General features: G+C 36.3%; 2 protein-coding genes across 2 annotated transcripts in view; one reads left to right on the forward strand and one right to left on the reverse strand.

Moving 5' to 3' along the window:
* The window catches only part of LOC136799581 (uncharacterized), a 56,012-nt gene that overhangs the window by 27,812 nt on the left and 5,604 nt on the right, over positions 1–22,596 (forward strand). The gene's annotated exons all lie outside the window — the stretch shown is intronic.
* On the reverse strand, positions 7,634–9,745 carry LOC136799597 (uncharacterized). The gene is made up of 4 exons (XM_067056320.1): positions 8,878–9,745; positions 8,573–8,682; positions 7,996–8,165; positions 7,634–7,860 (listed from the first exon to the last, which is right to left on the reverse strand). The coding sequence occupies exons 1-4, from the start codon at positions 9,622–9,624 to the stop codon at positions 7,634–7,636; spliced, it is 1,254 nt and encodes a 417-aa protein (XP_066912421.1). The 5' UTR covers positions 9,625–9,745.

A 22,596-nucleotide genomic window follows, 5' to 3' on the forward strand; every position in this document is an offset into this window, starting at 1 on the left:
GGAATGTCATTGTGGTCCATTCAGACGTACAGTCGAAAAGTTGAAATGTGCCTAATTTTTTTTCAAGTGCATAGTACTTTTTCATGATGCAGTCTTTTCTCCAAACTGAAAGGATTGAAGCCATTAAGATATGATTGCAGCGCAGACCAATGAAGAGACGGGCCTTCAGGAAACGAAACTTTTTGAGTTTTTAGCTATATACTCTCACTTTATGGTGTTCCTGTATGACTGTCTGTGTGCCTAGTCTAACCACCGTTAAATGCCTTAACTTGGAAAGCTAGAATTGGAGCTATTTCACCAAACCCCTGGAGCGTAAGTTATTTAGGCTATCACAACTGCATGAAAAAGTTGAACGTGCGCATGCAAAGTTAAGCGAATGTAAACAAACTTTTTTCAGGTTTTTAAAATAGATTTACCACACTGAACAAACAGTGAAAACACTCTAAGTGAGGTAAATCTATTTTGAAGACCAAAAAAAAAACATTGATTGACATTCAACACATTCAACCACTTTTGGATTCAACTTTACTTATGTGTACATTCAACTTTTTTGTACTTTGCCGGTATCTTGTTTTACCAAGTTAAGAAGGACTTTCTCGAGTTACAACTGTGGTCTTTAAAGCTCAAGAAGCTCTATAAACAATAAAGCTAGTTATTAAAATATAATAACAACAGACAAAGATAAATTACAGTTTGAACAAAAATATCAAATGTACATTTGAAAACTTGAGCAACTCGGGTGAGTTAGGGAATGTCTATATTTTTAAAATCACAAATCCCGAATCCGCGACCAATAGCACCCATTCTCAGGTATTCAATTATTAATTTCTAGATGACCTATACCTAAAGGTTTCATGACCCGGCTGTTACGTAATTAAATATTAACCTAAAAATTCATTATTAAAGAAAGTGTGAATTATGACGTCATCAAATTATGACGTCATAAATCGTAAATTAGCTCTAACTCCATAAGTACATGTCAAATCTTTGTCAAATTTGGACCAAAGATGCATCTTAATGGTCCCAAACTTTTCAATGAAAAATTTTTAAAAGGTTTTGATGACGTCAGCAAAAAATGCAAAAAATCGAAAAACACAATTTTTTGCTGACGTCATCAAATTTTTCCAAAATGTCTTTTTAAAAAAGTTACATTTCAGTTAGATGCATCTTTGGTTAAAATTTGGGAAAGATTGGACATGTATTTTTAATATTATAGCGATTATACGATTCATGACGTCACCAAATTCGATCAAATTATGACGTCACCATTACAATTTCTTTAATAATTAATTTTTGGGTTAATATTTAATTACGTAACACCGGGTCCTGCAACATTAAGGTATAGAGGTACTTTAGAGCCCTAAGTGGATCTCTGAATCTGACTACTATTGGTAGCGAAAACTTAGGGTAAACTGTTAGGTTTTTGAGACTTGCCCTAAGTCACTCGAGAAACTTCTTTAAAGATTCCAAAAAAAGAATTGAAATCATTGCTGAAATGAACTTCTGACTAAATTATAGTATTTAGTATTCAGTTTCAAAGACAAGAAACAAAATTTGAAATTTGACATACAAAACACTTTTTCCAGTCAATGAATCAGCTCATCATCATAACCAGTCTGCCATTTTGTTTGTTTTGATTTGCACAAGTAATATTGTAATTCGTGTTATGATGTAATCACTATACTTTTTCTGTAATTTGCATTTATAACACTCGCTTCAGCTTTTCAATGCTAAATCAAAACTAATAAAATGTAATGCGCAATAATGGTAATAGCATATAACGTAATATCAAAATATGTATAACATTTACCGCTGTATAATTTACCGCCATATTTTTGCGGAACACTTAATTGGCCGGAAAGCCGATTACGACAAACAAAAACAATTCGCAAAAAATCGAGATTCCATTCCAATATATTGCGTGAAGCTATGAATGCCTCCTCAGTCGCTGCGCTCCTTGCGGGGGCAATAAATGAGCATTTCCAAAAATGCGTTGTTACTAAAAGAGGTAACGAGTGGTAACGAGTGGTAACGAGTGGTAACGATGTGGTAACGAGTGGTAACGAGGTGGTAACGAGTGGTAACGAGTGGTAACGAGGTGGTAACGAGTGTAACGATGGGGTAACGAGGTAACGAGTGGTAACCAGTTGAAAACGGTGGCCCTAAGTCTCCAAATTTGAATTTCTCGATTCTGGTGGTTTTGCAACAGATGCTGATGGCTCTTGAGGTTCTGCAGCAGGACCTGGCATATCTGGTGAATGTGCAGTAGGAATTGGAGATTTAGGCGTACGTTATAGTGGAGTTGATGGATCTGGTGAATGTGATGGTAAAGTTGGTTGTTTGGGTGAATGAAATGGTGGAATTGATGGTTCTGGTGAATGTGAATCAAAGATTGATGGTTCTGGAGGTTCTGCATCAGGAGTTGGCGATTCCAGGGAATGTGCATCAGGAGTTGGTGATTCTGGTGAATGTGCAGCAGGAGTTGGTGGTTCTGGTGAATGTGCAGCAGGAGTTGGTGGTTCTGATGAATGCATTGGTGGAGTTGGTGGTTCTGGTGAATGTACAGCAGGAGTTGGTGGTTCTGGTGAATGTACAGCAGGAGTTGGTGGTTCTGGTGAATGTACAGCAGGAGTTGGTGCTTCTGGTGAATGTACAGCAGGAGTTGGTGCTTCTGGTGAATGTACAGCAGGAGTTGGTGGTTCTGGTGAATGTGCAGCAGGAGTTGGTGGTTTTGATGAATCCAATGGTGGAGTTGGTGATTTTGGTGAATGTGCATCAGGAGTCGATGCTTCTGGTGAATGTACAGCAGGAGTTGGTGGTTCTGGTGAATGTACAGCAGGAGTTGGTGGTTCTGGTGAAGACAATGGTGGAGTTGGTGGTTCTGGTGAATGTACAGCAGGAGTTGGTGGTTCTGGTGAATGTACAGCAGGAGTTGGTGCTTCTGGTGAATGTACAGCAGAAGTTGGTGGTTCTGGTGAATGTAAAGCAGGAGTTGGCGATTCTGGTGAATGTTCAGCAGGAGTTGGTGGTTCTGGTGAATGCAATGGTGGAGTTGGTGGTTTTGGTGAATGTGCAGCAGGAGTTGGTGGTTCTGGTGAATGCAATGGTGGAGTTGGTGGTTCTGGTGAATGTACAGCAGGAGTTGGTGGTTCTGGTGAATGTGCAGCAGGAGTTGGTGGTTTTGATGAATCCAATGGTGGAGTTGGTGATTTTGGTGAATGTGCATCAGGAGTCGATGCTTCTGGTGAATGTACAGCAGGAGTTGGTGGTTCTGGTGAATGTACAGCAGGAGTTGGTGGTTCTGGTGAAGACAATGGTGGAGTTGGTGGTTCTGGTGAATGTACAGCAGGAGTTGGTGGTTCTGGTGAATGTACAGCAGGAGTTGGTGCTTCTGGTGAATGTACAGCAGAAGTTGGTGGTTCTGGTGAATGTAAAGCAGGAGTTGGCGATTCTGGTGAATGTTCAGCAGGAGTTGGTGGTTCTGGTGAATGCAATGGTGGAGTTGGTGGTTTTGGTGAATGTGCAGCAGGAGTTGGTGGTTCTGGTGAATGCAATGGTGGAGTTGGTGGTTCTGGTGAATGTGCAGCAGGAGTTGGTGGTTCTGATGAATCCAATGGTGGAGTTGGTGATTTTGGTGAATGTGCATCAGGAGTCGATGCTTCTGGTGAATGTACAGCAGGAGTTGGTGGTTCTGGTGAATGGGATAGTGGAGTTGATGATGCTGGTGAATATAATGCTGATGTTGATGGATCTGGTGAATGCAATGGTGGGGATGGTCATTCTCGTGAATGCAATGGTGGGGATGGTGGGGACGGTGAATGTGATGGTGGAGTTGATTATTCTGGTGAATGTGCATTAGGAGTTGATGGATCTGGTGAATGCAATGGTGGAGTTAATGGTTCTGGAGAATGTGATGGTGAAGTTAATGGTTCTGGTAAATGTACATTATTAATTGAAGACTTTGAGCTTACTCTTAGGTTCCAAATAAACGCCCCCTTGTTAATTTTCCGAAAATTGTCTGACGCTGCATGACCTCTTTGTTATCTTATACGCTTTTGTCCATTTGACCGAGAATCTTTCCCATCGCCCACTCTAGTGGAAATATTCCTAAAACAAAGTCCCATTTGATTGACGTCATTTGGCAAAATGGTCAAACCATTGAAAAATTGGATGCTGTTTCAATCCCAATCCCAGTGGTAAAACAAATAAATTCTCAAATAATGACGAAAAAGCAAAAAAAGTTTCTGACCTATCTAGAAAAAAAAAAAAATTTAACCCAACACAGTGGCTTCTAAAGTTTTGAATTTGAATGCACTGTGTTTATTTCTTCCACTGGAGCATAAATTAAGGGGTGTTCTGAGGTGTATAATTGTAAATGTAATGTGCAAATCATCGAAGCATCCTTTTTTTTTTAACTTGAAGAAAAAATCATTAATTATTTAAAAGAATAGAACGACTTCTTTGAATAACTATATTTGTTTTCTTCGTATTGGCGTATTTTATGTATAAAATGGATGAATGAATGAAGGAAGGAAAAAACAATAACTCCTGCTGCGCATTCACCATAAATAACCAACTCCTGCTGTACATTCACCAGAACCACCAACTCCTGCTGTACATTCACCAAAACCACCGACTCCTGCTGTACATTCACCAGAAGCATCGACTCCTGATGCACATTCACCAAAATCACCAACTCCACCATTGGATTCATCAGAACCACCAACTCCTGCCGCACATTCACCAGAACCACCAACTCCACCATTGCATTCACCAGAACCACCAACTCCTGCTGCACATTCACCAGAACCACCAACTCCTGCTGCACATTCACCAGAACCACCAACTCCTGCTGCACATTCACCAAAACCACCAACTCCACCATTGCATTCACCAGAACCACCAACTCCTGCTGAACATTCACCAGAATCGCCAACTCCTGCTTTACATTCACCAGAACCACCAACTTCTGCTGTACATTCACCAGAAGCACCAACTCTTGCTGTACATTCACCAAAACCACCAACTCCTGCTGTACATTCATCAGAACTACCAACTCCTGCTGCACATTCACCAGAACCACCAACTCCACCATTGGATTCATCAGAACCACCAACTCCTGCTGCACATTCACCAGAACCACCAACTCCTGCTGCACATTCACCAAAACCACCAACTCCACCATTGGATTCATCAGAACCACCAACTCCTGCTGCACATTCACCAGAACCACCAACTCCACCATTGCATTCACCAGAACCACCAACTCCTGCTGTACATTCACCAGAAGCACCAACTCCTGCTGTACATTCACCAGAACCACCAACTCCTGCTTTACATTCACCAGAAGCACCAACTCCTGCTGTACATTCACCAGAACCACTAACTCCTGCTTTACATTCACCAGAACCACCAACTCCTGCTGTACATTCACCAGAATCACCAACTCCTGCTGTACATTCACCAGAAGCACCAACTCCTGCTGTACATTCACCAGAACCACCAACTCCTGCTGTACATTCACCAGAACCACCAACTCCTGCTGTACATTCACCAGAACCACTAACTCCACCAGTGCATTCATCAGAACCACCAACTCCTGCTGCACATTCACCAGAACCACCAACTCCTGCTGTACATTCACCAGAACCACTAACTCCACCAGTGCATTCATCAGAACCACCAACTCCTGCTGCACATTCACCAGAACCACCAACTCCTGCTGCACATTCACCAGAATCACCATCTCCTGATGCACATTCCCCAGAATCGCCAACTCCTGATGCAGAACCTCCAGAACCATCAATCTTTGATTCACATTCACCAGAACCATCAATTCCACCATTTCATTCACCCAAACAACCAACTTTACCATTACATTCACCAGATCCATCAACTCCACTAGAACGTACGCCTAAATCTCCAATTCCTACTGCACATTCACCAGATCTGCCAGGTCTTGCTGCAGAACCTCAAGAGCCATCAGCATCTGTTGCAAAACCACCAGAATCGAGAAATTCAAATTTGGAGACTTAGGGCCACCGTTTTCAACTGGTTACCACTCGTTACCTCGTTACCACATCGTTACCACTCGTTACCACCTCGTTACCACTCGTTACCACTCGTTACCACATCGTTACCACTCGTTACCACTCGTTACCACTCGTTACCTCTTTTAGTAACAACGCCAAAAATGCAATAAACAGAAAGAAAAATAAATGCAATCCCGCACGGGTCAGACATACAGAAATCTGTACGTCTCTCCTTACGATTTTAGGTGAAGAAAAAAAGGCGCTGGAAGTAGCTTCTAGTCGGTTATTTCCCTCTTCTCTCACGCGCGCTGAATATTTAATTAGTGTTTACATTATTTGATTGACAGTTTTATTATAAGGTTATAAGTAATAACCGACTAGTTTACTAGTCTATTCCTTTTCATTTTGACGAAGTAAGCATAGAAAACATTAAATTTGCGTGTGTGGATTACTACAAAAATCGAATTTTAGACATAAACTCCAAGAAATGTGATGTTTTGGCGTCTCAAAACGGGCCCTCCTGTACGAAATTAGCACACGTGAAAAATTTCAAACTTATTTATATCAGATTTGTTTCGGTAGTTGGCAAGCCATTGCCAGATTCATCAGTTGTATCGCCCTCAGGATCAAATGACAGAGATGAATCAGATTCAAAGCGTGTCATACTGCCTTCATTTAGCACCAGCGCTCCCAATAGACGGAGCGTCCCGAAGCCAGGTGAACCCGTTGATTACGCCCAAAGTATATCACTCTCAGCAATGATGAAGGCTGGTTCCGGATTGTCGTACGAGGTAAAGGAGCCGGTGTCAATTAAGCTTTCTTCATTCGACGTAGATATTAGTAAATGGTTGTATGACGCCACAAGGCTTTTCGATATCGAAGATGTTGCATTTGCCAAAGGAGCTTTTAGAAATGTTTTCAAGGCAACGTGCTTCAAAACAAAGAAAAAGTTTGTCGTGAAGAAATTTAAGGAGGAGTTCTTTGGGCACTTGAAGGACATAAATGAACTTCTAACAAACAAAGAGTCTGAGAAAAGTCTTGCACTTAAGGCTGTTCAAGTACACATGCTAGCTAAAAACTTAGCATCGCAAATGCAAAGACGTGTTGAAGCAAAATGCCCTGGTGAAGAATTTGGGGAGATCTTCCGATATAACAAAGCGTTTTTTGGCGTAGTGGAAGGAACCAACGAAATTGTAATGGTTGAGGAATTTGTAGAAGGCGAGTTCAAAAAGTACATCAACAATACTGGCATTGTACAACATCGATCATCAAACCCAACATTGGTGGCAAAGGCCGAATGTCTGGCGCACTTCACGTATGAGAAATCAGAGGGAATATTTATCCTTTTTGATATTCAGGGGTCAGACTATGTTTTATATGACCCAGAAATTGCTACTTCTGATACGGCAGTTTCAGATGGTGCTCTTAAGTTCACAATGGGTAATCTAACTGATGGAGCAATCAAGAACTTTTTGTCATCTCACAAATGCAATAAATATTGTAAACTTATTGAACTTCAAGAAATAAAATAAAAACATTTAAAATTTACAGTAGTTTTTGAAAATATTTTACATTTATGTCTAATATATACACACACTATTCTATTCATTGTTGGAATCATAAGTGTTGTCCTCCATCTGTTCGAAATTGATTGAATATCTCAGGTTAAGATAACTTTGAACGAAATCTTCTGGTGTTACTTTCTCAGGATCGCTTAAAATTGTTTCACATAATCGCCGATCATTTTGTGAAAGAAAATCGTTTGGTACATCTAAAACGCCAGACAATCTTGCAGCCTCTTGTAGGTCTTCTAATTGTACGTCGAAACCTAAGACAAAAGGTTTATTTGCTTTATTTTTTTGTAAATCTTTTGTTTATGATCTTATTAGCGGGCCTAAGAGTATCACTTTTGAACATCCCCCTTTCCCCTGCTTCCCCAGAGTGTTTTTTACCCAAAACTTACCGCATCTTTCGAGGTCATAGTTTTCAGGAAAGTCGTAAATATGATTTGGTATGCCATCTGCCATTAGAGTGTCTTTTTGAAATCGTATACGGTGTGGGTTCCATATTACGTCTTTAAATTCATCCAACTGATTTTGTATTAGAGGTATCATGATAAAAGCCAAAATGTTTCTAAAATGTTAAGGTTTAAGTTTATAATTTTCCGCAGACTCATTTACCCTGGTTTTAAAGCTTTTATTTTTTACATATAGGTAGTTTTTATTCATTTTTTACTTAGTTCTTAGTAGGTTTTATATAGTCACGAAGCCTTTCTTTTATTTTCACTTTCTTATTTTTACCTCGGCTAATAGAAGTGTGTTTCTATGCACGAAGAGTACAAAATACAAAACAGAGTTTCGTCATGTTTTTTTTTGCTCCTTTTGTTGGGTAGGCTAGAAACAATCATGATGTGTTATCGTTATAACCTTTTATTTTTAGCTCTGGGCCTTCATGCCCTTGGGCCTCTTGATATAAGATATAATGAAACGCCTTATAATAAGACTGAGAATAATAATTAAAACTGAGAAATTCAAGATAACCTGTGTTTAGAATTAGATGGATCGTAATGATTTTCTTCCTTTAACCATACAAGACCATCTTTGAAATATTTTTCCAATCTTTCATGGTGTTCCCTCCACCATCTTTCGATCTAAAGGAGGAAACATTTTTTTAGTCAAATTATAAACAAAGGCTCAATTTACAGTTACAATTCGCTCAATTTTTTTTGCAAATTTGAGGCTCAATAAAATGCTAAAATTGACTTTCTATAATCATGCTTATAAAAAATGAAAAATTACCCGATGCTTATAAAAAACGCGTAAATGTGCCTCATGGCTATTCTTACTTGATTGCTGGTTGATGGACCATATATTATCGAATCTCCTGGCTCTTCCAAGTCATTTTGCTTTTCACGTAAGAACGAATGAATTGTTGCCATTGTTCCTGTCTCGGTTCCTTTGTCTGCTCGTAGATAGCATGGTAAAATTCGATATTCGAAGAGGTAATCTAGATACCATCGGCCAATAAGCTCTGGTTTAGAATTCGTAACCCATACATTCAGCCATAGTATTTTTCGGCTAGCTGTGTCAATACAGCCGTAAATGGCAACAGGAAAAGTCCAATTTTGATAACCCATGAGTTTATCATGACCATCTACTGATAGTACCCAGTTAGGGCCTTTCGTTGCAAATGGGATTTTCTTTTTCTTCTTTTTGAATGCTGGACGTCTATCTCTCAACAATTGTGGATTGGCTTCGTACATTACATCGTGCACCTGGTCTCTAGATACTTTCATATCATAGTTTTGCCTAATTTTAAGCTGCATGGCTCTGTAACCTAACTGTCTTCCAGGGCCAGCAAGCTCCAAGCCAACAACTTCACGAACATCGTCTATTGAAACATCTGAGTCAATATATCGTATGCCAAAGGCCCTTAACCGTCGATCCAGAGTTCTTAAGCTCCATGGATATTGTGGAAAATCTCTTTTAACAAAGTCTAAAATTTCTGTTCTTTTGAGCTTTTGATTAACATATGTGTTAAGATCGCTTTCAAGTTTATTGTCATAAAGCCAATCGTTCGTATTCGTAGCCATTGCTGCGCCAGAGTAATAATCTTTTATAGCAGTTATTTATTCTTTTATTAGTTGCGCGCGTAAACGGGAAATTCCAGTACACATGGGAAAGTACCTTTCATGTGGTTTAGAGCTATGGCCAGAAAAACGATTTCATTTTAAAAGTAAATTGATTTCATTTTAAAAGTAAAATTGATTTCATTTTAAAAGTAAATTGATTTCATTTTTAAAGTAAGTTGATTTCATTTTAAATTGATTTCATTTTAAAAGTTAATTCGTTTTATTTCACATTTCGAATTAATTTGATTTTGGTTAAGTTTTTTAGTGAAATGAAAGAAAAACTAGTCAAAAATTTAATTTGATATCAGAAAAATTTCATTTTAGAATTCATTTTAAGAAAAAAATGGTGGCAGCTCTCGGCCACCATACTGGTGCTCTGATTCGGAAAAGTTTATGCTCGCGAAAATCTTTTTCTCAAATTCGAGAAAGTAAATTTCGCAATTTTGCAACCTCATGAAAGTTTGTACTTGTATGTAGTAGGTCTTCCAATGTCAAATAGAAGAATATAATTTTTTGCAATATGTTTTTTTTTCTTTACATAAAATCTATGATGGAATGGACTACCGAAACAGTAACTTTAACAGTAACGTGAGGCGATCAAGTTTGGGTAATTTGTAAATAGTATTATGTACAAAACTAAAAACTGAAAGCAAAAATGCTCCAAAATCCATTTAAAGCTTTTATCCATAACGCTCAACGTTCTCCCCGGGAGCGTACATAGAGAGTGCATGTGTAAAGTTTGATTACTATTTTTAAGGTCTCGTTTTCCATCGAGGGGCTATTTTTGCGGGCCCCGCAAGGGATCCATTTTAACCTCGTTCCCAACGTATCATCGGCTTTTCAAGGTCGTTTTTTGGCTGAAATTCGTCCAATATCTTTTTCTCAAAAATCAGGCTCCGTCACATTCGAAGGTTTACAGTTATGCATCTTGGAGCATCTCGAAAAAAGCTAATAAATGATAGGTAATTGGATAAGTGATTATAGAAAAGATTAAAGTAGGCCAATTTTCTTATAAAAACATGTCTAGCAACCAGTATTTCGTGTCTAAACACAAACATTCTTCCAAATTATGACTTAATGTAATGAGCAAATAATGATTTATCTCGTCTAGAATTTGAGTAATTCGGTTAAGAACATCGACCTATGCTTATAATAATAGTGATTCTTATAGCTAAAGATGCGTTTTTTTGAGCCGAAAAAAATTTTCTTTGAAAATCTGCTTCAGCCATCTTTTACCTACGATGATACTCTACATACTTTCATGCAAAAAATTAGACAAAATTAAGGCTTAAAAACAAGAACTAAGAAAAGATTTGACATTCTTATAAAAAGAATACTTCAAATCTTTTTGTCCAAACAGGGAACATCACGCGATCAGAAAAAAAACTTTTGCTTTCGATCACGCAAACAAATGTGCTTTTGTGGTCAAATCAACATCTTATCTTTTCTTCCCTGGTTCTCCGAATCTCAGACACTCTCTTTCGAAGATGTTTTTTCTTTTTTTCGTTTTGTGTACTTTTTGCAAAAAAACAAAAACAGCCGAAGCTCAAAAACTTGAAAAAGAAAATATCGATTGCACAATACTACACGGGAAATTAGTTAGTTTTACTTTTGCATTTCAATGGAAAAAAGCGAAGTACCGCCCGGCAAGATTCTTGGCCCGGGGGGGGGTGCACTTGTACAAGACAGGTGACGGGTATGTGCGAGCCATGGGTAGCCCTTTTTCATAGCTCAAAAGTCTCTCAAAGGGGTACAAATTCATAAGTTAGTCTCTGAAAGGGTCCCAAAATCACTAAAAAATTTCATTCTCGCCAAGGGTCACATTTTTAGAAAATTTGAACAAAATTTGGTGAAAATTTGCCAAAATTTGGAAGAAATTTATTGGTAAAATCTACCAAAACTTAGGGAAAAGTCTCTCTAAGGTTCCCAAAAATATCAAAATTTTGTCTCTCAAAGGGTCGATTTTCGATTTTTCGGCTCGGGCATACCCGTCACCTCGCAAACCTAGTACACCCCCCCCCATTGGGATTTGTATATAAAAATTCTATTTTCACAGTGCAGGATCCCGGGAAAGGTACGTTTACCTTATCGGAGAAAAACGGGGTTATAAGAGACTAATTATTCAGCTAATGTTTGTTTCATTTGCTACTTGTGTTAAAAAAGTGACCAAATTGGAAATTTAAGTCGGGAAATACGACAAATTTCGAAATATTGACCGAGGACAAGTAATAATTAAAAAGAAATTTGGTCGGTCAGGTAAAAGTGACGGAACAAAGTGACAATATTTTCCCCAGACTAAAGCTAAGGCTACACTCCCGGGGGGGTACTTAGGCAAAAATGGGTGCTGGGTATGTGCGTGCCTTAAGGGTAGGGTTTTTCACCCTCCCAAAGTCTCTCTAAGGGTTACCAAAACAACAAAAGTCAAAATCAGTCTCTCTAAGGGTCGGTTTCTTCACAAACTCGGGTCAAAGAAAAGTGAAAAGTCAAAAAAGTGAGAACCTTTTTAAAAAAAGTGAAATTTTTCAAAAATTAGAGAAATTTTTCGAAAATTGGAGAAATTCTTTTAAAAATCGAATTTCTTTGGCCCATTATAGAAATTTTTTGTGAAAAAGTCTCTCTAAGGGTTGGGTTTTTCTACACTGAGTCTCTCTAAGGGTCACCTTTTCACCAAAATTCAGTCTCTCTAAGGGTAAGGGTCCAGAGGTCTGGCACGCACATACCCGACACCCATCAATCCTAGTACCCCCCCCCCCGGGGCTACACTAGAGCAATTTTCTGCAATCCTTGCATTGCAGCTGCCAGGAGTGTAAAATAGTTTAGCCACATAAAACAGAAATTTTATTACTTTATTTTGCAAATATTGCCAAAAGAAGAAAATTCGTTAACAAATTCGATTGCTCTCGTTCATTTTTTTCTTTCCGGAAGTAATTTCGAACAAACTATCAAGACATTGGAAAATATATATTTTTAACAATGGAACAAAAAAAAAAAACAAATTCGAAGAAAAAATCCTTTTTTTATTTTATTTCAATCTCTTTTATCACCAAGAACTGGTATATATAAAAAATTGTTGTTCTATCTCTGTCGTATTTGATGACTATTTGTTGATCAAGAAATCAGTAATGTAGCATCTTTAATGGTAAACTTTATTGCTTTGTCGTTAATAATTACTTGTCAGTGCGTTTTAAACATTAAACGATATGCCCTTGTTTTTGATATTACACTTGCATTATAAAATCATTGTAAAGGAGAGATCAACAATAAGAATTTTAAACAAGCACAAAACGGCTGGGCTGAAAGAACTCAAAAATTAATAAAGTGCCTCGAATGCCTTCACAATATTTCAGTGAAATATTCTTAGAAATCAATAAAAAAGTACATCAAGTACCTTCAAAATTTATCATTCAAACTGACAGGAAAGTTGTCATCTTGAATATGGTAATTATAATTTCAATTTTGGCAAAAAACCATTGCTTCCACAAAATACCCCTAAAATATGTCCAAAATTAGTTCAAGTGTTCTATTGGGTACAGATTCAAAGATATAATTAGCAATAAAAAAGCTTTTTGTAAAGGAGAATAAGGGAAAAATTTCAAAAACTATCTACCAATAATAAACTGAGCATCTTGATGTTCTTATAAAGCTCGGAGACAGAGATGGAACAGCAATTAACTCAAAAGACAATGCGGTACATATTCCAGCCGCGGCTTTCTTATACTATGCTGCAACAAAATAGATCAGATCAAAATTGGGCATCAAAAGTTAGAACACGAAAACTGACTTTTCTTAAGCAATCTCAAGCAAAACGGAATTTTTACCTCCCAAAATTTTTAAACACAACGGTGGAGCACACACCTTCCCGGGTGATATTTGAATTGGGCAGGTCTAAAACGCCTAATACCTACTACTTAATACTTACTACCTAATACTTAATATTTACTGTATATACCTCAAAATTGCTCGAAAATACCTTTAAAATAATCAGCATGCCAAATTCGACCTAATCTGAAAATTTGGTGTTAAAAAAATTTCAACTTTTTGTCTTATAACGTTTTGAAGACATGAAAGTATTTTCTCTCTTTTTTGCTCTTCACTTTATTTTCCCGCGCTTTTTCTATAAAGTTTACAGACTACACACATTTTGTCGAGACACACTTTTTCGTAGGAGAAAAATATTTCGTTAGCTCATACTAGCTTTATTTATAAGAATCAGTCGATCTGAAATTTTAAAATAAGTAAGTATGCCCCTGTTTCAGTGGAGCAGACGTAACTGAAGTAGATGTCACGCAGAGAATATTTAGACATGACCTGATTTTATTACAAACCTGATTTACAAATGGCCCTTTCGAGCAAGAATAATGACAAGGTCATTTAATATTGCCTTTTTAAACTTCATTATAGTAAGAATTATTAATGTGCTGAATAAGATGCTTTAAATATCACTAGATAGAAATTTCTAGTAGAAAATGCTAAAAGAGATAATTTTTGGAGGTGCTCATTGAACTTTTGCCTATTATTGACAAAGTGACATTATTTGACAAAAATACTATTATAGTTATTGAATATAATGCCCTACGAGCCAATCTCAAGAAGTACTATGACACTGCTCCATATGATGCAGATAATACAAAAGGATACAATTAATGACCTATATTTGATTTCGAAGAGCGTTTAAATAACGTTTTAGCCGATTGGATCTTTATAAAGGAGACAGGGGTGTATAAGAATAATTGATTTGAATATTTACATATGTTTTCTTATAATTAGATCAAAGTCATAAGAGAGCAGGAAAAAGAAAAAAACTAAGATAATTACCTTTTGCTTTGTACTTATATGGGGCGAAGAAAATATTTACTTTAATGCAAATATTTAAATATTCTTTTAGATAACACATTGGGTAAATATAAAGCAAAGACTTATGTGTTGACATTCAAATTTCACAAAACTTAGAGATTTCGAACATGCGAAGGAGAGTCAGGGCCTGGAAGTTCTGGTCTGTAAAGTATCCAAACGGATTAGGTAGTCAGTATTAAGTATTAAGTAGTAAGTATTAAGTAGTAGGTATTAGGCGTTTTAGACCTGCCCTATTTGAATTACGGGAAAGGTGTATTTTTTGTGAAATTGACAAAATATAAATCATAAAAAAACTATGAAATAAAAATTACTTCTCGAGAGTCCAGTTTAATGCAGATAGGAAAACCAATTTTGTTTCTAAATATTTTTTTCATGATCAAAATAGTCAAAAATAAGAACGGAAGATTGAAAAGAAAATAATACAACCGGTACAACTATACCAGACTATACTCCTTTCTGTAAAAACAATTTTACAAGAAGTTCAAACTGGCCAAAAAATAAGAATAATTCAAGAACAAGCCCAAGGCGGGGCTGTATAGGTCCAAATCACAAATCTGTAAAAGCTCGAGGGGGCTAGATTTGAAACCTTGGAAGGATTTTCAACAAAGGTCAATGGTGACTACGATATAATTTCTCCCTTTTGAGAGATGAGAGATAACTTTTCACGGTTCTTACAAAAACAGGGTGTATAAGGCTCAGTCTTTTGGAAAAAATACAGTTTTCGCCTTTTTTCCGTCATTTTAAATTTTTTTAACTAAATATGTACAGTCTAGTCGGATTTCAGAAATGGAAGTTTTTTTTGCTTTCAAAAAGGTTGCCGATAATTTTCAAAAAACCGTACCTCTTGAGATTTTCTGATACATAGGGTGATGGAAGAAAGATGAAATTTTACGATAGCATTTGTAAAAAAAATATCTATCGGGCAAAATTTTCATATTTTTCAATTGAAATCACCCATAATTGGCGACAATATTGGGACAATCTCAAATCAATGTCGCCTAAGAAAAAGTTAATTTTTTTGAGGAAAAAGTGGAAAATTTACTTAATTGGCCATATAATCTTCATTTTTTATCTAAAAAGGTTGAAATTTTGAGGGTTGGTCATAATTGATGGCTTATACCCAAAAATGAAAAAAAAACTTGAAAAAGGTTTGTTATGTGAGGTTAATATGACAATTTATAGACTTTTGTTAACCTCAAAATATAGAGACGCTTATTGAATTATTGGGGAAAAAATTATTAGGGAGTCATCAAAAAGGCTTCAAATATCAAGCTTGTTTAAAAAAGGTTAGAGATTTCCCACAAGGAAGGTGCAATTCATGAGGTTAAAAAAATGGTAACAAGTAACCTCACATTCTTAACCATATCTTCTGCTAGCATGTGTATTAAGTTATGGGACAAAAGTAAAATGATACTAGAAGCTTAGATCAATAGGGGATTTATGAAATTGACAATCTTTGCTCTAACGTAGGGTTAAAAATTGAGGTTAAAATTAGAACTCTATGTTAAGAAATGTGAGAAATTTGCTTCTCTAATTGACCTAAATAGTTGTATTCTATTAAAGCTACAGGAACAAAATTATTTTTTAAAAGTTTTCATAAAGTAACTAAGCTAAAAAAATATGAAATAGACCAAAAAAGTTCTTAAAATGAGGTTAAACAACCTGAAAAAGTAGGATGTTTTAGCTTATACCTTCAAACTTAAACAGCTGAACGAAAAACGTTTAAGGTATACTATGATAAAAAGTTAACCTCAAAGATTTTTAATTCAGACTTAATTAACACTTAAGCTTTACTTTTAAGCTCAGTATTGATATCAAAAACAGATTTATAAGTCATTAAAGTATACAACAAAGAATTAAAAAACCCTATAAGCCCAATTCACAAATAACCTCACTTTTGGTACCCAAACTAAGATATTAACCTCATTTTTTCTACTTTACCTTGTTCCTCAACCATTGAATAATGGATCCCACTATTTTTATCACACAATTTTCTCTTTTTATGAGGTTATCTGAAAGCTTAAAATCAACCCCTTTCTCAGGTACTTGTGTCTCTCAAGTTAATATACGAGTTAACCTCACTTTTTATACCAAAATATAATTTTTCATGTTTAGTTGTTTTTGATAATAGGGTACTGTTTGTCTGATATCCAAAATTAGACTGAAATATCATTGTTAACCTCACAATTATGGTGTTTTTGTGAAATAACCTCAAATTTTACACCCTACTTGAAATGTTAACCTCATTTTTTCTAGCCTACCTTGTTGCCCAATCATTAAATAGTAAAACCCAATCATTTATTTTTACTTTAACCTCACATTTCATACCAATTTTGGTCTATCTTTAAGGACCATTAGGTTAACCTCAGTGCAAGTTAACCTCATATTCTTAACCCTACTTTGACCAAGAATATCTCTTTAAATTCAACACTTAACCTCTATAATGTATATATCATTGTGAACCTGAATAAATTTTGAGTTAGCATGTAAAGTAGCAAATAAAAATAAGTTAACCTCATTTATTTATCCTTTGTTAAAGTCAAAAAAGTTCTTTTGAAAAAGTTAGGCGATTTTTGGGGGTTTTGACTTGAGATGGTCCATTGACGTCAAAACTTAAATTTTTGGATTCAAAAAAACTTCCATTTTCGGAAGCCGACTAGACTGACGTATACAAACACTAAAAAATATCGTTTTTAAAAACACTATTACTATTTTAAACGCACTATTACAATATTGTTGTTAAGTAGTGGAATAATCGCAAAGCGTGTTCCAAGCTATCATAATCACCATGGACAAGATGTGAAAAAATTATTTCAGGGGCAGGAGTATTTGCCACAAAAATCCTATGACGAGACTGATAAAGGTCTGCTGTAGCACAAAACGGGTCGATGCCAAACTGTGGATCACGAGTAAGCTGACCTCCCCTTTCTTCGGGTACATTCGAACAAGCTCAGGGGTCGAGGGAACCAAAAATTCTACAACTTGTGCCATGTGCATAGATTGCTGCATGTTCTCTGCGGGAATGCAACCATTAAAACCTGGTACTCGATGATGGTTCCATGAATTGAGCAAATGTTCCACTGCGTCTTTTGAAATATACAACGCAAGCCAGGATAAACAAAACTTGAATACGGGATCACTTTCATCAAGAGTGTCCGTGATGTCATTAGCTATGATAGTGTTCAATGCACGTTTAAGAGGGTAGTTCACGCGCGTATTCATCTCGGGCCAAAAGCGTTCAATAACGTTGTTTTTCGTCGAAGTTGTCATGCGAAAAGGTTCAGAAGTACCAACAAGCCTATGGTGTGACATAATAGTTTGAGCGAAACTGACAAGACAGAATTCTTGAACATGGTCTATACGCACTTGTTCCCATACACCATAAGTTAACATAGCTGGTCGAAAAATAAATTCGTAAATTATTGGGTTTTTTAACGGCATTGAAGCGTACTGAGCGTAGCCTGTTATAAAACGAGAACATCATCATCACCATCAATCATTGCAATCGTGCATCCGTATCTTTGACCAATTTTCTCGTTTTGGTCGAAATGACATTTGAAGCCAAAGTAAGGCGCAAAGTACCGATACAGTTACTGAAGTTTAAGGTATATTGTATTTGTCATCTAAAAAATCAGAAATTTTTACATTTCAGGTTATTTCAAGTTTTGCTTCTCTCAAACAGTCTCAAATTCTTTGTGTTTTTTTCAAACCACATCTCGGCTACACTTTTTTTTATAAGAACAATTTTACAAGAAATGGCCAAAAATTAAGAACAATTCAAGAATATAAGCCCAAGGCTGAGTTGTCTGTTTTTTGTCGAAAATGGGACCAAATTAGGTAAAATACGGAAAAAATAGGAAAATTAACCTAAAATACCTAAAAAAAATAAGAACAGTTAGAGGCTGAAAGTGCTAAAAATTAAGAACAGTTTGAGCCTCATGTAGGGCTAGCCCTATGTAGTAACTGGAGAAATACAAAAATATCATCAGTATACTCCGGTAAAAAAATAATGAAACCCCTCAACCACCAACACACCAAAAGATCTTTAAAACTATTTTAATATTTTTTGATTTTTTTTCTCTCATATTGAAATCGTGAAATGACCTCAAACGAAAAATATGTAAATAATAGAAATATGTGCCTCATGCAAATAGTAGACTTATTGTTACTTTCGGAAAGTTATAAATAGACTTAACCATCTCTTTGACTCTATGGAGGAGAGTGTCTATGAGTTTCATATTTCCTTTTCAAATCACGAAGATTGACATGTTCATGGACATACAAAAGATATTGTAAAATAATAATAAAACCATATTTGGCAAAACCGAGTTTTCCAACTTTGATCTTTCGAAACGTAGTGTAAGATAGCAAAACGCAGTGCAATGTAGCAAAACGTAGTGTAATGTACCAAAACGCAGTGCAATTAAGTATAAAGCATAATGTCTAGAACACAAAAACTTAATTGGCCGCAAAGGTACACTCCTGGATACCCTGCCTCGAAGTATAAAGAGGCAAAAAAAGGGTTTTCGAAAATAGAGTTGAAGTTCTTTTATTATTGCAGAGGTAGACAAGATTAAAAGGTTTTACAACTCACACAAAACTACTGTTTACACAATTTCTCACTTGATTTTATGTTAAAAACAGAAAAGACGTATTTAAAAATTATTCTTTTGTGAAAAGTATTGATATAAAAAAAGTCACTTTCTATAACAAAAGAATAGAAACAAATCAAAAAGAGCTCTGGTTGGTCAGTTATCAAAGAAATATTCCGATTGGCTAAATTTTCTCAAAAAGAATTTTTAAACAGATGACTCTGATTGGCTTAGACAGGGCAAAACTTGATTAGATTTTATTGAAGACATTGTTACCATTGTTATGAAACGAGACAGAGGGACCTTTGTAATAGATGAAAAGCCACAACTATAAACAAAAGAAACCGGCTTGGATTGTCTAGAGTTATAACCCCTCCCCTTATCGAAATGTACCCTCGAATAAACATTAACATAGTAAAAAATGAATTCAAAACATCCCTTCTAAAAGTCATTCGAGAAAATAAAGACCCCTTAGAAAAGGGCTAAACTTCGTTTCAAGCGGTCCACCCCACCTTAGAAAATCTTTTTCTCTGATAACAATTTTTGTCGTTCTTTTTATCAAATGGATCAGAGGCTCGTCATTTTTTCTGACGAATTATTTACCGTTGACCCATATTTTGCAGAAATATCGTGACTTGACAGAAAAATACCGTGACAATGGAAGCGGTACAAAAAAGAAGTCTAAAATGTTCGAAATGGATTACTTGGTTATTGCATTGCCGACAGACAGAAAAATCGTGACATGAACGAAAAAATATCGAGACAATAGACTTTTTGGAAGACACGACATCTAAGCAGCGTGTTTTTAAAAACGTTTTGCAGTCAAAAAGTTTTTGGACGGAGACTAATTTTCTAATTTGAAGTTTTTTACAAATTTGAGCTGAAAGTTCCCTTAAAAACACTCCCATAAACACAAAATATGAGAAGCAAACAAAAGTCAAAATACTATCTTACTCAAACAGGTTTATTTAGGATTCTTCAATAGCTTGACAGTTTGACAGAAGCAGCCAACGAGCCCATTTCCCCGAAATATCTGTTTCCCTTTTCCAGGAGAGAGCTTTTTTTGAAAAATGGGGAAACAGATCCGATTTTCTAGAAGAGACCTTTTCCTTAAAACTATCTGTTTCCCCGCTCCAGCTGATGACGTCATCAGAGAGAAACAGATCAATATTTCTAGGAGATGACATAATAAATTGGGAAACAGATATCTGTTTCCAAAAAAGATGATATTGCATTGGAAACAGATTGAACTTTATGGGGGAAACAGATATCAATAACAAAAAGAAAGGGAAACAGATGAAAATTTCCAGGAGAGGGGAACAGATATCCTATTTGGGAAAACAGATCAAAATTTTAATTCTGAAAATTGTGGAAACAGATCAAATTTTCTAGGAAAGATACTTTGAGATTAAAAATTAGGTTTTGCGGAGAAACAGATCTTCATTTCTAGGAATAAGATTTTTGAAATATTCGGCCAACAGATCAAATTTTCCAGGAAGGCTATGTCTGGGAAACAGATATTTAAAAAAAAAGGTCCTCGTTGGATGCTTTCGGTTTGATACTCGTGACCTAAAAACTCTCCTTTCCATTATTCCGATGGCGTATTGGCGGCCGCCCACGCTTTGCTCTACTAAAGGAGCGGGCCAATATCCCATCGGAGAGGGATAGTAGTCATCCATTGATGTGCCGACAAGCTGTGATTGGTTATTTGTATTAGTTATGGACGAAAAATGCATGATATTCCGTTTTAGGCCTAAAAATGTTCGTTAAATGTTTCTTATTTTCAGCATTTGTGAGTATTTATTTGGTGCAATTTCTTAAGAGTTTTAGACCTCGAAGCCTTCTGTTCTTATGCGTGTTCATTTATGCCTTATGCGTTTTTGCATTATGGACGTTTTACCAGTTGTATTGCGTTATGTACTATACATTATATGCATTATGGGTTATGTATTATACATGCATAATGTGTTTTTGATATTGTCCGATGAGGTTAGTAGAAACCCCCACCCCAAAAACAAAGTTTCGGTGCCGGCATTTCCCGACTCATTCAAGAATCCGACTCTCGACTCAAGATTTCCGCGACTCGTGACTTAAGTTTTCTGACTCGTGACTCGTGAGTCATACTGGTCATACCTAGACTTGGCCGGAATGGAGTTTTGAAAACCCGAGAGTAAAGTAGACCCGAGGGTGGTACTAAGGTTGGCGGATAAGGGGTATGTGCGGACAGGACCTTCGAAAATCGACCCTTAGAGAGCATTGACTTAATAATAAACACTGGGTAGCTTTTTAGAGAGAGACCAAATTTTACAAGATTTTTGAAAATCGTAAATTTTCCGACCCTAGAGAGACTTACCGTGAAAATCACAGCTCAAAATCATATTTAGCCTTACGGGCTAGCCGTTACGGCTTTTTTTTACGCAGTTTTTGGTGAGGTACTCGCTGAATCATATTCTGACCTGTGATGACAAATCGCAATTCTATTCATTGCGCATCAACACAAACAATAAGTATGTTCTGAAAAATGTCATTTTATAGAAATATGTCATCAACGCTTTTAAAAAAGAGTCAGCGAGAATCATAACATAAAGAGCTTTCTATTATTAAATTTCGATTCCATTGAAGTAACATTACCATTATTGATAGTTTAGTAAGTACTATTATACACTTGGGAATCATGTAGAAGATTTCTTTTGAACGAAACTCATTTCAATTACACTTGGAGGTTTCTGGGGGAATTCATCATGTGTACTGATACAATCTGCTAAACATTAATAAGGTAATATTTGCTCTTCATCTTTGATTCTTTCTATAGTGATTAGATTGACACATGTGCCATAAAATTTCTACACTCGGTGGTCAGAGGTCAGATATTTTCTTTGAAAACACGGCATCTGATACTCAGGGTAAGAGAGACTAATTTGAACATTTCTGTTTTTTGTAACAAATACTTAAAAAACCTTCATAGAAGTTTGTTTACTTTGCGGGTATTCGATTGTTCCAACCAAATTCCCGTACGCGGCTTTTTTCTTCTTTTCCACTTTAAGGCAAAATTGCTCCTATGTTTCGCGTTAAAAGAATAGTGGTTCGGAAATCGAGACTACTTTATGATACTTTAATCGGATTTGATTTTTGCGAGATTAAATTTCGCGATCTCGTGAATTTTTCATTTTGCCATTATCGCGAAATTAAAACTCGCGAAGTTAAAACTCGCGAAAACGCGTGAGATTGCTGAGTCGCGAAATTAAATCCATCACGAAATTTTTAAAAACTAATTTTCGGCAGAGAATCCATACAAAACTCTCTATTTGTGGTAAAAATGGCCATTTTCAGCTGCTCTGCGGCTCCTTTTTGCGAAGTTAAATCCACGTAAAATTTTTCAAAACTCTGATTCACGAAATTAAATCCCAAAAATTTTGCGCGATATTTAATCCGATTAAAGTAAATGATTTTCCGGCAACACACTTACCCGACGTTTGCGACGAAGGAG

The sequence above is a fragment of the Clytia hemisphaerica genome, unplaced genomic scaffold (assembly GCF_902728285.1).
Source record: "Clytia hemisphaerica strain Z4C2 unplaced genomic scaffold, Clytia hemisphaerica genome assembly, whole genome shotgun sequence".
NCBI lineage: Eukaryota > Metazoa > Cnidaria > Hydrozoa > Leptothecata > Clytiidae > Clytia > Clytia hemisphaerica.